Genomic DNA, 17,640 nt, shown 5'->3' on the forward strand with positions numbered 1-17,640 from the left:
ACACACACACAGAATCTTGATGGGGCAGTTGCCCTGTTTTGGGCACTTTTATAAGGGAGACAGGTTCTGGGCCTCTGGAGACAGCCTGGTGCTTGTCCGTCCTTCTATAGAGAGATTGTGCTGGATTAATGTGAGGCAAAACTTTGGCCTTGGGACCAGAGAACTTCACGATAAGGAATAGATTCCTTTTGTGTTCTTATGCTCTCAAGTATCCCTCTGACAGTGGTGTATTAAACACTCAGGGCCCTTGGAGCGGAGGAGATTGGTGGCACGGGGAAGGGGCTGGCGCTCAGCTTGGCAGGGGTAGGTCATGGTGTTGAGATGGGACTCAGGGTAGAGCAACCCCCAAGATTGGCCTGGGAAGGGCATCCTCCAGTCAGGGCACAAGGTGCCTGCTGAGTCAGCAGTCTCTTGCTCTTTGCCACCTGACCCCTTCAAGGTGTGTGACTCTGAGCCCCATTCCGGGATACTGCAGGGTTGTAAAGGGCAGGGGTCCAGGGCCCAGCATCTGAGAGCCTGGACCCCTCTACTCCCCAGGGGGGTGAGCAGGGTTCTGTGGTTTGGACAAGGCCTTGGATTACCCTGGGTTCCAAGTGATGCCAGTAACATGCCCAATTCCACAATGCCCAGAATTCCCTTTGCTAAGAGGCACAGGCCAACTCCATCAGCACGGCAACCAGCTCAGATACTCCCCACCTTGCATGGGCAACTATCATGACGAGGGCTCTGTGAGACTTGAGCTATATATAGCCTTGATGTCTTGGATCCAGCAGAATCAGGGATTATTTGAACCAGAGGGTTCCTTGCCACTTTCTTGTCCAGTTCCCTCGTTTTACAGATGAGGGCCCAAAGCCCAGAGGGTGACAGTGACTTGTTTTCACAAGGTCAGGATTGATTGGGAACTGGAATGCAAAGCCTCCTGAGCCCTTGCTCCTGGCTGCCTGGGGAAGGCAGGAAGGGGAGTCTCTCCCAATTTAAATCTGTAATAACGCCATAACCTTTCAGAGCTGATGATTACCCGCGTCTTCCCAGGTCTTTCTGTGAAAGCTGCTTTCCCTGCTCACGCTCCTGAGCCCCCTCGGAACTTAGCAATTTGTCAGGCTGTGGGCAACATCTAGCAGCCCCGCCACCTTGCCATGTGCTGGGCACCCTCCCCACGCAGGTCAGGATTCAGATTAACCAGGCCTCCTCCCCGCGGTGGTGGTTGGTGGTAGTGGTGGTGATTGCGTGTGTTGCTGCTGCCCTGGCCTTGGGCACGTGGCACTTGAGCCTGGCCTGTGCTGTCCCATTTTGCAGGGCAAGTCCTGGTGCACAGCAGCAGAACTGACCCCTTTCTCTGCTCTCTCCTCCTGCCCCCCAGGGGTCACTGGACTGACTCTAAGCTGGTGTGCCGAGTGTCCGTGCAGCTGCCAGAGTGTGGGAGTTGGCATGGCTGCCCTTCACCCGGGTGGCAACCATTGGGTGGATGCCAGTGGCCAACTGCCCCATGTACTGGTCCCGCCAACAAGAGCAAGTGGCAGGGTGAGCTGACCATGCTGAATGTGAATGGGCGCCGCTTCCAGACATGGAGGACCACACTGGAGCAGTACCTGGACATGCTGCTGGGCAGCACAGAGAAGTTGTTCTTCTTCAAAGAGGACGCCAAGGAGTACTGCTTCGACCATGACCCCAGGGTCTTCCGCTGCGTGCTCAACTTCTACCACACGAGCAAGCTGCACTACCCCTGCTACAGGTGTATCTTGGCCTACAACGATGAGCGGGCCTTCTACAGCATCCTGCCCGAGATCATTGGTGACTGCTGCTACGAGGAGTACAAGGACCACAAGAGGGAGAAGGCCGAGTGCCTCATGGACGACAGTGACTCGGAGAACAACCAGGAGCCCATGCCCTCACTCAGCTTTCACCAGACCATGTGGTGCACCTTTGAGAACCCCCATACCAGCACCCTGGCCCTGGCCTTCTTCTCCGTCATGGGCTTCTTCATCGCTGTCTCAGTTACCACCAACATGGTGGAGACGGTGCCCTGTGACACAGTGCCCAGGAGCAAGGAGCTGCTGTGTGGTGAGTGTTCCTCGGTGGCCTTCTTCTGCCTGGACACAGCCTGCGTCATGATCTTCACTGTGGAGTACCTGCTGCAGCTCTTCGCCACGCCAAGCCGCTACTTCTTCATTGCAGCATCGTGGGCATCATAGACGTGGTGGCCAGCACGCCCTGTTACATCGACTGGTCATGACCGACAACAAGGACGTGTCCGGAGCGTTCATCATGCTGTGCGTTTTCTGTATCAAGTTCTCCTGCCACTCGCAGGGCCTGCTCATCCTGGGCTACATGCTCGAGAGCTGCACCTCGGAGCTCAGTTTCCTCCTCTTCTCCCTCACAATGGCCATCATCATCTTTGCCACTGTGATGTTTTACGCCACGAAGGGCTCCTCCACCATCAAGTTCATGGCATCCTGGCCTCCTTTTGGTACACCATCATCACCATTACCACCCTGGGGTAAGTCAGCACCTGTGCGGTGCACCTGGGAGGTTGCGGGTGAGCCCTGGATGATGGGGGTGGGGGGTGCCAGGCAGGTTGCTGCAAAAGGAGAAAGCCCAGGAGTGATGGGTCAGTGGCCTGTGGCTTTGAATAGAGTGTTTCTCTTTGGGACAGGGTCTTGTGTTTTGTAGAACAACTGTGACTGCTCCTTCTTCCAGCTGCTCCCTGCCTGGGCCTGTGAAGTACCAGGGCAGGTGGCTGCACTGGAACCTGCCGCTGTGTGTATCCTGGTAGCCACAGGGAGGAAGAGGGCTGTGGGGAGAAAGGAGAGTGCTGTGAGGAGTGTGCAGGTTTCCACTGGCAGGCAGCGCCTTCTTCGTAATTCTTCTCCGTAGTGCATCCGAAGGCTGTTGTCTCTTTGGCCTGACTTTTCTCCTCTGCCTGGCTGGCAGAGGCTCCAGGGTTCTGTGGCTCTGAGCAGGCTTTCTCTAAGTGACTCTGGAACTGGACTTTCTGCAGAGCAAGGTGCCTTGTTGGTTTTTTCCTCACTGCAGGAGGAGCAGGCTGTCTCTCTCAGCCTGAGTCGGTGATTGAGTGACTTGGCCGGCCTGGGTGACTGTGAGGTCTGAGTGCGGTCAGACACAGGAGCGGCAACTGCATCCAAGTGGGAGACAGGTGCTCAGAGGGGCGGCAGGGGACTTGGCCAGGTCCCTCGCTCCCAGGCCCCCTCTCCGGCAGAGGTCCCAGACCTGCATGCGTAGCCCCCATGTGAGGCAGGGGTCTCAGGAGGGGAGATGACAATCTTCACCCTAACAGGATCAGAGCCCATCAGAGCAGCTTTATGGAGACAGATTTCCTCGGGGTTGCTGCTTCCGCTGCTGGGCGCCACTACGCCCCACTGTGACAGAAGTGACACCCTCCACAATTCACAAACTGGGCCTGTGTTTGCTTAGACCAGGAAGCGTTATATTGCTAATGGGGAATTCATGAAGCTTTTTATTTGGTCTTTGACAATTCAGTTGGTGGCATCCTGGTGATTCGATTTTTCCCTGGCTGAAGCCCTGTGGTGGTGGTGTCGGTTTTTCCATGGTTCTGTGTGCGCTTATTGAGAGTGACTTGGTAGGTGACAGGACCTTTTAAAATGATGACATTTGTCATTCTGCCACACCGGGGGGGCGGGTAGGGACAGTGGGGTCCACATCATTTCCAAAGGCCATGCTTGCTCTCTGCCTCTCATCTATCTGACATCACGCATCCTGCCCCTCCCTCCCACTCCAACACTTCCAGTAGCTGCTCACCCAGAGTGGGGAAGACCATGATTCTGACTCTCCGGTGCCTTCAGGCACCCCTGGAAGGGACACAAGACAGCAGAGGGACGCCTCTGGCCTGCTGTGGGGAGAAAAACAGAGCATGTTGATGGCTATCAGAGTTAAACTGGGATCATCTCGGGAGATCAATGGGAACCTCACTGGCCACCTGCTCGTACTTTTTATTAGTGTGACAGCATATGGGTGTCTACTATGTGTCAGCAGTGTGCTAAGCACTTTGCATATATTATATCTTTAAGTCTTCACAGAACAGCCCTGCAAGGTAAGAAAAAGTCTGTACCCTTTAAACACGCAGAAGCGAGTCTCAGAGAGGGTAAGTACATTTCCCGTCATCACATAGCTGATAAGAGGCACGGCTGATTTTCAGATCCCAGTCTAGCCTCCAGTGTCCTTGCTGCTTTCATTCTGACAGCCGACTTGGTCCCCATGTCTTCAGGAACCCTAGACAGAAGTCAGACCTTCAGGGCTGTGACTTTTTTTATTATGGCCTCTGGGTGTGATGTTCTGTTCTGGTCATTTTGCGAGTCAAGACAGCATCAGGCCAGTGAATACAGCCTGCTGGGCACTGTGCTAGGTACACGGAGTGCTGTGAACAAAACACTCCCTTGTGGCAGCTTGGAGATACTGCCTTAGAAATGAGTGGTTGCTCATAGCCAGAATCCATGTTTTATTTATTTATTTTTATTTTTTTTAAACTTTTATTTAATACATATAAATTTCCAAAGTACGACTTATGGATTACAATGGCTCCCCCCCCCATACCGTCCCTCCCACCCACAACCCTCCCCTTTCCCACTCCCTTTCCCCTTCCAGTCACATCAAGATTCATTTTCGATTATCTTAATATACAGAAGATCAGCTTAGTATACATTAAGTATGGATTTCAACAGTTTGCTCCCACACAGAAACATAAAGTGAAAAATAATAGATGATTTTTTTTTAAATGATGATGAAATCAGAGCAGACCTATTGTCATGTTTAATCCCAGTGAGAGTCAAGTTGGGAATTGATAATTTCTTTTTTTTTTTTTTTTTTTTTTTTTTTTTTTTTACAGAGGATCAGTTTAGTATGCATTAAGTAAGGATTTCAACAGTTTGCACCCCCATAGAAACACAAAGTGAAATATATTGTTTGAGGACTCGTTATAGCATTAAATCTCAATGTACAGCACATTAAGGATAGAGATCCTACATGAGGAGTAAGTGCACAGTGACTCCTGTTGTTGACTTTACCAATTGACACTCCTGTCTATGGCATCAGTAATCTCCCTATGCTCCAGTCATGAGTTTCCAAGGCTATGGAAGCCCTCTGAGTTCTCCGACTCTTATCTTGTTTAGACAAGGTCATAGTCAAAGTGGAAGTTCTCTCCTCCCTTCAGAGAAAGGTACCTCCTTCTTTGATGACCTGTTCTTTCCACTGGGATCTCACTCGCAGAGATCTTTTGCCAGAGTGTCTTGGCTTTCCATGCCTGAAATACTCTCATGAGCTTTTCAGCCAGCTCCGAGTGCCTTTAGGGCTGATTCTGAGGCCAGAGTGCTATTTAGGACATCTGCCATTCTATGAGTCTGCTGAGTATCTCACTTCCCATGTTGGATCACTCTCCCCTTTATTTACTCCATCAGTTAGCGTTAGCAGGTACTAGACTTGTCTATGTGCTCCCTTTGACTCCCAGTCCCTCCACCATGACCAACTGTGAACTGAAACTGATCACCTGGAACAGTGAGATGGCATTGGTACATGCCACCTCGATGGGATTGAATTGGAATCCCCTGGTATGCTTCCAACTCCACCACTTGGGGCAAGCCTGAGCATGTCCCAAATTATACATCTCTTCCCTCTCCCATTCCCACCACCATGTTCAACAGGGATCACATTTCAGTTAATTTTCAACACTTAAGAATAACTGTGCATCAATTACAGATCTAAACCAGTCATATTAAGTAGAACAGATAAAAAAAACTACTAAGAGGGATAATGTATTAAGTTGTTCATTAACAGTCAGGGCTATGCTGATCAAGCCACCGTTTCCCATAGTGTCCACCTCACTCCAACAGGTTTCCCTCTTGGTGTTCAGTCAGTCGTCACCGATCAGGGAGAACATATGGTATTTGTCCCTTTGGGACTGGCTTATTTCACTCAGCATGATGTGTTCCAGATTCCTTGTTGCAAATGACTGGATTTCGTTGTTTCTTACTGTGGTATAGTATTCTAAAGAGTACATATCCCATAATTTCTTTATCCAGTCTATCGTTGATGGGCATTTAGGTTGGTTCCAGGTCTTAGCTATTGTGAATTGAGCTGCAATAAACATTAGGGTGCAGACCGCTTTTTTGTTTGCCAATTTAAATTCCTTTGGGTAAATTCCAAGGAGTGGGATGGCTGGGTCGAACGGTAGGGTTATCTTCAGGTTTCTGAGGAATCTCCAGACTGACTTCCATAGTGGCTTGACCAGTTTGCATTCCCACCAACAGTGGGTTAGTGTCCCTTTTTCCCCACATCCTCGCCAGCACCAGAAATCAACCCAAACATCTACAGCCAACTTATATTTGATCAAGGATCTAAAACCAATTCCTGGAGCAAGGACAGTCTATTCAATAAATGGTGCTGGGAAAATTGGATTTCCACGTGCAGAATCATGAAGCAAGACCCCTACCTTACACCTTACACAAAAATCCACTCAACATGGATTAAAGACCTAAATCTATGACCCAACACCATCAAGTTACTAGAGAACATTGGAGAAACCCTTCAAGATATTGGCACAGGCAAAGAATTTCTGGAAAAGACCCGGGAGGCACAGGCAGTCAAAGCCAAAATCAACTATTGGGATTGCATCAAATTGAGAAGTTTCTGTACTGCAAAAGAAACAGTCAGGAGAGTGAAAAGACAACCGACAGAATGGGAAAAAATATTTGCAAACTATGCAACAGATAAAGGGTTAATAACCAGAATCTACAAAGAGATCAAGAAACTCCACGAAAACAAAACCAACAACCCACTTAAGAGATGGGCCAAGGACCTCAATAGACATTTTTCGAAAGAGGAAATCCAAATGGCCAACAGGCACATGAAAAAATGTTCAAGGTCATTAGCAATCAGGGAAATGCAAATCAAAACCACAATGAGGTTTCACCTCACCCCGGTTAGAATGGCTCACATGCAGAAATCTACCAACAACAGAATCCATGTTTTATTGCCATTGACGAAGCTGCTGCCTTCCTTTGGCATCGCTCAGGAATTGAATGTGACACCAAGGGGCAGTCGGTCTTGACCTCAAACTTTCTTTCTTGGAGATGGGGACAGGCTGAGGGCAGCAAGGAGTGCAGGCTCCTGTGCTGGGGAGGGCTGTGTTTCCCCAGGCTGTGAGCCCCTCCCTCCACACTGGGCCAGAAACGAGCTTGCTTCCCCTTCCCCGCACATCAGAAGGCCTCTGGGAACACCAAATGGATGAGAAGGAACCCTTGAGCAGTGTCTTCCCTCAGCTCAGAGGAGTAATAGGAAGGCAGCCTTTCTCTTCCTTTCCACCCCAGTGGGGCAGCTCTGCACTGGATCAGGCTGCTTTGACTCTGACCTGAGTTGGCAGTCGGCACCATTACTAGACTCGTTTCTTGGCTATACATAGCAGGTGCTTGGCAAAATGCTTTTTAATGGAAGGGTCAGTGTAAATGGGGCACCTTCTCCATTTGCTCGGCCTGATGCTGTTTTTGTTCCCCTCTAGACATGCCCTCTCTTGGGGCTGGATCCAGGACTTGAACCTGCGGCCCCTGCAGCCCCCTCAGCCCCCTCGGCCCCCTCAGCCCCCTTGGCCCTTGTGTTCTGCCCTCGCCCAGGCCCCTCAGAGAGAAGCGAGTGGCTTCTACTTGCTGTCTGATCCATCACCAGGTGTAACCTGCAGGACTCTGGGAATCTTCTTACCTTTATTGGAGGTCTTGCTGGCCTAACCCTGCAAACTTTTCCCTCTCCCCTGGCTGGTTGGAGACTTGTTCTACCATTGCAGAAAGCCCTTCTCTTTTTTGTACTGTTACATTGGCATTTGAGACATGGTCCAGCTGCCTCCAGCAGCTCCCCACAGACCCCCACCTGTTCCTCTTTGCAGACCCTCCCTGCCCTGCTCTTTCCCTGAATTCCACTTTCTAGTGCACAGAGAGGTTGTCCTCGGCTCATTGTGGAGTGAGACCAGCTGGCAGGCCAATATGAGTCGATATGCCCCACGAAGGCATTTGCTCTTCCCAGCTCTGGTTGCCATTCCTGCTTTCCGGGCACCTTGCTGATGAGTTACTCAGTTATCCTCCAGCGAGGGATCTCCTAGAGCCAATTATTACTGTTGATTTAATATCTCAAAATACCTTAAGCACAAAAGAGCAATAGCAGCCCGACCACTGTCAGGGCTGGATGATGGCTTTCCTGCATGTTCTCCGACACTGATGGTCCCTGTAATTCCCACCCAGGTTTCCCTGGGTGCCCCGTTAACAATTGTGTTCCCAACTGCACCATTCAGGATTAACTTCTGTGCTTGTTATTGATGCTATAAATAAATAAATTTGCAGTTATCTCAGTTAACAGAGGGAAGGGCTAACACAGAAACTTTCAGTATTAAATAACACCAATGGAACTGGTTTGGGGATGTATTCTATGATGTAAACGACTCAAAGCAGATTTTCCTGTGTGGTTTTCCTTGGCATCACAGTGGGCCTGGACTGCATAAGTTGGTCTGGGGAGGAAGCTCCGGTGGGGGTGTGGGAAGCATGGGTGAGGAAAGCCTTAGGAGCCCGTGGCCAAGGAGCGCCAGCTGCAGTGCAGATGCCCCTTGATCCTCTGGGCTTGGGGAAGTCACAGAGCAGTGCTGGTTGCTGCCCCATTGGCTCAGTGACAGAGTTGAGACCAGCAGCCTAAGTGTCACCTCATGCTCTGAGATGAGAGAGTTTGACAGTGCCCCCAAATCACTTTCAACAAAAACAGAATCTATTTCCTTCTTCCAAGCATGAAGCAGCCCCCAGGTTATTTGCATTTCCCTTTAAATTATGATCCTGGGAGGGCCTGCCTGAGGTTCCAGGAGGCCTAGATAGAGCCTGGCCTGGGAGATCAACATAGGCAGCTACAGAATGTGACATTGGGGCTCCCCCCAGGGCCAGTAAGTGGAGCAGATTCCATCCTGGTTGTTGTTAACCTTTCAGTTCCCAAAGTCTCTGCCTTCATCAACTGCCTCCAGGGCCCATCAGCCCTCCTCCCAACACCCAAGTGTCTTGTCCTAGACACTGGTCAGCAGTTCCTCCTGTGTGGTGGGTCGCTTACCCAGAGAACTCTGATCATGGGATACTTAACTAGGAACAAGTAACCTCCACGTTTTTTCTTTGTAGACATTTCCTTACTGATGGTTCGCTGGTCCCAAAACTCCCGAGACAGGATGAAGACCTGTGTTCCTTCATTTGTTCAACGTTTACTGAGTGCCTACTGTGTGCCTGGCAGCATGGGAGGCTCTGTGGGACCAGACACTGTGATCACACATCAGTCCAATGTAAGGCACCCACTCAGTTCTCCTCTTTTGAACTGGAGCATGCTTCTCACTGTTCCTGAGGACACCTCCTGCCCCACATTATCTTGTCCAAGAGCTGGGTACTCCCTCCTGCCTCCCATCACAGCCCTTGCACTCCTCTTTCTTGCCGTTGCCACATCTTGTTAACCTAAGCTGCCTGTGCATCTCTCCTGCAGGTCATGAGCCCTCTGAGGGCAGATCTCCAATCCAGAGATCATTGCATGATTCGTGCCTAGCCCAGGGCTGGGCTGTGGTGGGCCTCAGTAAACATTCACTCAGTCACGCAGCTTGGGTGGCCCCCTGGCTTCCCCAGCTTCAGTGATAGCCACACTGTCATGTCGGAGGGCATTTGTGGGCAGGGAAGAAATAAGGAGGCCAAGCAGGGTGTGCAGTAGTTCTGACTTCAGCTGTAGCAGACTGGGGGCTTTTTTTCTCCCCCCTCCCCTCCCCTCCCCTTTCTCTTCTCCTCTCCTCGCCTCGCCTCTCCTCTCCTTTTTAAAGATTATTTATTTATTTATTTATTTGAGAGGTAGAGTTAGAGAGAGAGAGAGAGGAAGAGTCAGAGAGGTCTTTCATCCACTTGTTCACTCCCCAAATGGCTACAACAGCTGAAGCTGGGTCAATCTGAAGCCAGGAGCTTCTTCTGGGTCTCCCACATGGGTGCAGGGGCCCAAACACATAAGCCATCTGCCACTGCTTTCCCAGGCCATAGTAGAGAGCTGGATTGGAAGTGGAGCAGCTGGGACTCGAACTGGCCCCCACATGGGATGTTGGCACCACAGGTGGAGACTTAGCCTAATATGCTACAGCACTGGCCCCACAGGGGCTTTCTTGCAGAGTATGTCTGCACCCATCTTTGTCACTGCTTTTGGCTACTTGGCCATGCTGCCCCTTCCACACGACACTCGCCTTCATTCAGCAGATAGCTACTGAGTCCCCTCTGGGCACTGGGAATACAGGGCTGAAGAAAGTACTCTGATCTTGGGGAGCTTTTGCTCTGGTGGATGGGACCAGACTTGTGATCATTGCCATGAGTGGGACAGAGGTGCCACACTAACCGTCTGACAAGGGGTAGACAGGGCTTCTGGGCTGCAGAGGGGGGGAAGATGAACTCACACAGTATGTTTGTGTGTGGATGCAGGAATGTGAGCCTCTGCGGGCTTCACACCAGGACCCTCACATTGGCTGTGTCTTCCGATCCAGCAGTTCAAATGGCTGCAACTTCTTCAGGGAGGTGTTGAGAACGGCACCCACCTCACAGCTCTCTTCTGGAATCTCTCAAAGTCAATCTCAGTGCTCTTCACCCCTACCCAGCTCTCTGTGCTTTTGTTTGGGTTTACCTCTAGAAACACACCAGTAAACATAGAGTTCTTCCCAAGGAGCAGCAATTATTCTGCCTCACCATGGTGTAAACAGAAGGCAGAAGAGGAGGAGCCCCTCAGTCTCCCTCACCTGCCACAGAGCCCTGGTCCCTGCTCCATCCTGGCTGGGAGATCTTCCTGGCCAGGGAGAGGAGCAGAGCCTCTCCACCTGTGCCCATCCTGGGGCAGGTGGACAGATGCTCGACAGCATGTGGTAGCTTCCTGGTGGAAAGAATGTGACATTCAGTTCCTGGAACATAACCTATTAGTGGCTTTCCACAGGGCCACAGCTCTAAGTCAAAATCAAAACACTTGGTCTGATCAAAGATTTATTTTTATTTGAAAGTCAGAGTTACACAGAGAGAGAGAGAGAGAGGTCTTCCATCCGATGATTCACTCCCTAATTGGCCCCAACGGCCAGAGCTGCGCTGATCCGAAGCCAGGAGCCAGGAGCTTCTTCCAGGTCTCCCACATGGGTACAGGGGCCCAAAGTCTTGGGCCATCTTCTACAGCTTTCCCAGGCCATAACAGAGAGCTGGATCAGAAGTGGAGCAGCTGGGTCTCGAACCAGCGCCCATATGGGATGCCGGCGCTTCAGGCCAGGGCATTAACCCACTGTGCCACAACGTCGGCCCCAAAATACTTGTTCTCTGGTGTGCCTTTTCCAGACACACACACTGCATATTTCTAAACTTCTCAATAATTTACTAGAATTTTTCAGTTTTCACCCACAGCTTTATTAGGTAGATTCAGGCTGAATTCTGTTCACCTGCAACATGCTGGATATTCAGATCCTTGCTTGAGAGCTCACTGAATTCAGTAAGAAATACCCAAGTGAATGGGCTGACCAACTGTGAGTTTGGGACAGCAGATACGCAAGAGCTAGGTGGCCAGTTTTCTATCAGCTCAGGTAAACACCACTGGTGGGCTTTATCTGCAGTTTTTATATTGAAGTTTCAGCAGCCACGTGTTCCATTGATGACGCCTTCATTTCTGTCCAGTCTCCTCTCCAACTTTTGTTTTCTTTGAACTGTTTCTTGCCTTGATTACCACAAAGTCTCATCTGTTTATCTTCAAACCTGCATTCCACATACACTCAGGGTGTGTAATTCCTGCTCTGTCTTAACTTCATTCCCCCAAGTTACTTCCCCCCACACACTGAATATCCCTACCATTATAAACTGATTGTAACTTACTTAATGCATCATGGTGTTTTGTGGTTGTCTGCCTTTTACTTTGCATTTTCCTTCATGCAACGTGTCTTCTCCCTTTCCTCTGCCATCCATCTGCCTAACCCTTAGTGTTTCTTCCTGATACAACCAAAAAATCTAGTGCTTCTTTTACTGATTTTAGCCTTAGATTCTCAATAGAATTGACCCTATTCTCTTTACCAACTTAGTACATATCTATTTTTACAGTTAGCATTCTTTGTTGCTATTGTTGATGTCCCTCTCCATGTCTTGAAAACCAAAGTGGGTTTGTTTGTATTTCGTTAATTTTCCTAAGAGTTTCTACTCATTGTGTGATGCATAGTAGGCACTCAAATATATCTATTATATGGAAAGGAGGATCAGTGGATGGAAGAAGGGAAAGAAGGAAGGAGGGAGAGAAGAAGTACTGATGGGTAAATAGAAGGAATGAAGGAAGCAAAGAAAGAATGAAGGAAGTGGGAAGGAAGGAAGGATTGGTGGGTGAATGAGTGCATAGATAAATATTAATGGATGAATGTACTGATGGATGAATAGATGGGCTAATGTATTTTTGATAGATGGATGGAATTTCTAGTGATAATCTCTCAGCTACCAGATTCTAACTGAGCCCTATTCCAGACAAGGTGATAGAGCTGAAAATAACAGTGGAGAACAAAACCAAAATATCAGCTTGAAAAAATAAAAACAGTCTAATTTAGGCTCCAAATAACCACTTTGAAACCTTGCTGATAATGAGGTTTAACCAAAGTGTGATTCTTCTCTAAACTCCCAATCCAAGCAGGTATCTAATCAAGAGCCTCAGTAAGGGGACTGAAGTGGAACATTCCTTGGGTGTGCCTGTCTGGACAACATCAACTGGCTCCTGAAACACCAGCCAGTATCTTAAAAGGGAAGAAGGAATAAAAAATTCCCAGCTTCAGTTGTTTAGAAGATAACAAATAACCATTAACAAAACAGAGAAGCCTTTTTACTTCTGTTTCTATTGTCTGCAAATTTGAGCATATCATTCTTCTACCTAAAGATCTCCATGGTTTTTTTTTAAGATTTATTTATTCATTTATTTGAATGTCAGAGTTACACATAGAGAGAAGAGGCAGAGAAAGATAGAGATAAACAGGGAGAGAGGGAGAGAGAGGCCTTCCATCCATGGGTTCACTCCCCAATTGGCTGCAATGGCTGGAGCTGAGTCAATCCAAAGCCAAGAGCCAGGAGCTTCTTCTGGGTCTCCCACACAAGTGCAGGGGCCCAAGGACTTGAGCTATCATCTACTGCTTTCCCAGGCCATAGCAGAGAGCTAGATCAGAAGTAGAGCAGCCAGGACTCGAACCGGCACCCATATGGGGTGCTGGCACTGCAGGTGGCAGCTTTACCCGCTATGCCACAGCACCGGCCCCTCCATGGGCTTTTGAACACAACCCAGACACCTCAAAATGTCTTAAAAGCTTTATGATTTGGCTTCAGGAATTCTCTTCACCCAACCCACAGTGTGACACACAACATCACAGTCAGCCCTGCTAAGTTCTGTCCTATTTCCCCACGTGTATCACTCTGTGCCTCTGCTTCAGATACTCCATTGCTCAGAATACCTCCTCCTACCTCTTCCATTCTTTCACCCTTCAAGAGACCCCAGGAAGACCTTCTAAGGGTCCCTAGGTTGAGTTAGGGTCCCTTCCTCTGTGTCCTCACAACTTCTCACACTTACAGCTTCATCAGTGAACAACTGGCAGTCTAGGCCTCATCATCATTTATGAATCTTTATCACTGAATCTGAAGAATGTGAGTGTGGCTGGCATTGTAGCTTGGTGGGTTAAGCCACCACCTGTGATGCTGGCATTCCATATAAGCATTTGTTCAAATACCAGCCATTCTACTTCTGGTTCAGCTCCTTTCTAATGCACCTGGGAAAGCAACAGAGGGTAGCCCAAGTGTGTGGGCCCCTGCCAGCCATGTCAGAAATCCTGATGGAGTTCCAGGCTTTGGCCTGGCCCAGCTGTGGCCATTGCAGCCATCTGGAGGAATGAACCAAGGAATGGAAGATTCATTTCTCTCTCTCTCTCTCTCTCTCTCTCTCTCTCTCACACACACACACACACACACACACAATGAATGTGGGTAAAAGGGCAGATAGGCACAGTATTTTATTCCTTTTTTATTTTAATTAACATGTAATTGTACATATTTATGATGTTCAGTGTGATAATGCAATACATGTAAACAGTGTGTAGTGATTGAATCAGATAATTGGGATTTCCATCTTCCTATCCTTTCTCTTTGCTTGGAGCCTTTAAGCACATCTGTTCTAGTTCTCCAATATCTAATAGTCCATTGTAAACTGTACTCATGAGAGCTTACAGCTCCTCCATTTGCCTTTTGTACTAGACAAGCTCTACTTTTACCCTCTTTTCTGCTTGTTTAACATTAAATACTGAGCACTTTCTCCATGCTATTAACTCATGTTCAAACACATGATTTTTTTAATGTCCCAATAGTCCATTGAATACTTACACAACATTTGTTCTTTGCTTTTCCCTTCTGTCCTTAGGAACTGAATTCTCCCCTGTACAGTGTGGTCAGACTCTTCTGTACTGTGGAGGATCAGGGATGGATGTGTGGCCTCTTTCTGAAATTTCTTGTACGCTGATCTTCCATAACTTTTTTAAAAATTAATTCAGCTGTACTTGACATTAAGGGAATATAAAACATGTAAATACTGTGGCTTTGAGTTGCTGTGTCTTTCTGGGGGTGTCTTTAAATGCTGCAGGCTACCAGACTGTACTTTACTGCGTGTCTCCTAAGTGGTCATGATGGCATTTTCTTTAGTGCCCTGAGTCCAGCCTGACCACAGGCAAGGTGGCTTTGAGGAGTGGCAGAGATAGGAGTTCCATAGGCAGACAGGCATTACCTGATATGAAAACACAGAAGCAGAAAGTTGGCCGCATGTATCAGGAATCATCCCTGATATCTCTCCCAGTATCATCCTCACATCTGATCTCTCTGAACACCCGCCACACCTCTTCTCTCTTGGTCCTGTCTAGCACTGTGCCTTTTCTGCCTCCTCCTTTTTCTTCTCTCTCTTTGCTACAATTGCGGTTAAAACAACTAGTATTTTTCATCTTGACGACAAGAACACAGTAAATAGGTCCCTTGTATCCACTCTAGTCTCTTTCCAATCCATTTTCTACGCAGACATCAAATGAGATTATAAGCTATTATAAAAGAGACATCGGATCTTGCTGCCTACTTGATTAAACCCTCTAGTGCCTTCCCACTGTTTTAAGACAAAGGTAAAATTTAGCATGGCTTACAAAATTCTGTACTCTCTGTCCCTATTCATCTTCTCAGCCTCACCTAATGCCATATTTGCTTGTCTCTCTCTTTTCAGCTTTGTTGTTCTGCCTTCAGTTCCACACATGCACTACCACAGGGCCTTTGCACATGCAGCCCACTTGCTTGCTTCCATCTTCTTTACCTGGTTAGTGTGGACACATCCCCAAGGTCAAACTGTACTTCCTCAGCCTTGCCTGATTGCTATTTCTCCTTCACACAGCAACTCTCCTCCCTTTTATTTTATATTATTATTTTTTTATTTAATGAATATAAATTTCCAAAGTACAGCTTATGGATTACAATGGCTTCCCCCCCCATAACGTCCCTCCCACCCGCAATCCTCCCCTCTCCCACTCCCTCTCCCCTTCCATTCACATCAAGATTCATTTTCGTTTCTCTTTTTATACAGAAGATCAGTTTAGCATACATTAAGTAAAGATTTCAACAGTTTGCTCCCACACAGAAACATAAAGTGAAAAATAATAGATGATTTTTTTTAAAATGATGATGAAATCAGATCAGACCTATTGTCATGTTTAATCCCAGTGAGAGTCAAGTTGGGAATTGATAATTTCTTCTTCTATTATTTTTTTTTACAGAAGATCAGTTTAGTATGCATTAAGTAAAGCTTTCAACAGTTTGCACCCCCATAGAAACACAGAGTGAAATATACTGTTTGAGTACTCGTTATAGCATTAAGTCTCAATGTACAGCACACTAAGGACAGAGATCCTACATGAGGAGTAAGTGCACAGTGACTCCTGATGTTGACTTTACAAATTGACACTCTTGTTTATGGCCTCAGTAATCTCCCCATGCTCCAGTCATGAGTTTCCAGGGCTATGGAAGCCCCTTGAGTTCTCTGACTCTTATCTTGTTTAGACAAGGTCATAGTCAAAGTGGAAGTTCTCTCCTCCCTTCAGAGAAAGGTACCTCCTTCTTTGAAGACCTGTTCTTTCCACTGGGATCTCACTCACAGAGATCTTTCATTTAGGTGTTTTTTTTTTGTTTGTTTTGTTTTGTTTTGTTTTTTTGCCTGAGTGTTTTGGCTTTCCATGCCTGAAATACTCTCATGGGCTTTTCAGCCAGATCGGAATGCCTTTAGGGCTGATTCTGAGGCCAGAGTGCTGTTTAGGACATCCGCCATTCTATGAGTCTGCTGAGTATCTCGCTTCCCATGTTGGATCACTCTCCCCTTTATTTATTCTATCAGTTAGTATTAGCAGGTACTAGACTTGTTTATGTGCTTCCTTTGACTCTTAGTCCTTTCATTATGATCAATTGTGAATTGAAATTGATCACTGGGACTAGTGAGATGGCATTGGTACATGCCACCTTGATGGGATTGAATTGGAGTCCCCTGGTATGTTTCTTACTCTACCGTTTGGGGCAAGTCAGCCTGAGCATGTCCCAAATTGTACATCTCTTCCCTCTCTTATTCCCACTCTTATGTTTAACAGGGATCACATTTCAGTTAAATTTCAACACTTAAGAATAACTGTGTATTAATTACAGAATTAAACCAGTCATATTAAGTAGAGCAGACAAAAAAAACTACTAAGAGGGATAATGTATTAAGTTGTTCATTAACAGTCAGGGCTATGCTGATCAAGTCACTGTTTCTCATAGTGTCCATTTCACTTCAACAGGTTTCCTTTTTGGTGTTCAGTCAGTTGTCACCAATCAGGGAGAACATATGGTATTTGTCCCTTTGGGACTGGCTTATTTCACTCAGCATGATGTGTTCCAGATTCCTCCATTTTGTTGCAAATGACTGGATTTTGTTGTTTCTTACTGCGGTATAGTATTCTAAAGAGTACATATCCCGTAATTTCTTTATCCAGTCTACCGTTGATGGGCATTTAGGTTGGTTCCAGGTCTTGGCTATTGTGAATTGTGCTGCAATAAACATTAGGGTGCAGACCGCTTTTTTGTTTGCCAATTTAAATTCCTTTGGGTAAATTCCAAGGAGTGGGATGGCTGGGTTGAACGGTAGGGTTATCTTCAGGTTTCTGAGGAATCTCCAGACTGACTTCCATAGTGGCTTGATCAGTTTGCATTCCCACCAACAGTGGGTTAGTGTCCCTTTTTCCCCACATCCTCGCCAGTGTCTGTTGTTGGTAGATTTCTGTATGTGAGCCATTCTAACCGGGGTGAGGTGAAACTTCATTGTGGTTTTGATTTGCATTTCCCTGATTGCTAGTGACCTTGAACATTTTTTCATGTGCCTGTTGGCCATTTGGATTTCCTCTTTTGAAAAATGTCTATTGAGGTCCTTGGCCCATCTCTTAAGTGGGTTGTTGGTTTTGTTTTTGTGGAGTTTCTTGATCTCTTTGTAGATTCTGGTTATTAACCCTTTATCTGTTGCATAGTTTGCAAATATTTTTTCCCATTCTGTCGG

General features: G+C 47.4%; 1 protein-coding gene across 2 annotated transcripts in view; it reads left to right on the plus strand.

Moving 5' to 3' along the window:
* The first annotated feature begins 2,083 nt into the window (after positions 1-2,083).
* The window catches only part of LOC100338196 (transport and Golgi organization protein 1 homolog), an 85,572-nt gene continuing 70,015 nt past the window's right edge, over positions 2,084-17,640 (plus strand). For both annotated transcript variants that reach the window (XM_070064947.1, XM_070064948.1), the window contains exon 1: positions 2,084-2,497. In XM_070064947.1, the coding sequence (XP_069921048.1) occupies positions 2,230-2,497 (268 nt within the window). In that variant the 5' untranslated portion in view covers positions 2,084-2,229. The remainder of the gene's footprint in view (positions 2,498-17,640) is intronic.

The sequence above is a fragment of the Oryctolagus cuniculus genome, chromosome 19 (assembly GCF_964237555.1).
Source record: "Oryctolagus cuniculus chromosome 19, mOryCun1.1, whole genome shotgun sequence".
Classification (NCBI taxonomy): domain Eukaryota; kingdom Metazoa; phylum Chordata; class Mammalia; order Lagomorpha; family Leporidae; genus Oryctolagus; species Oryctolagus cuniculus.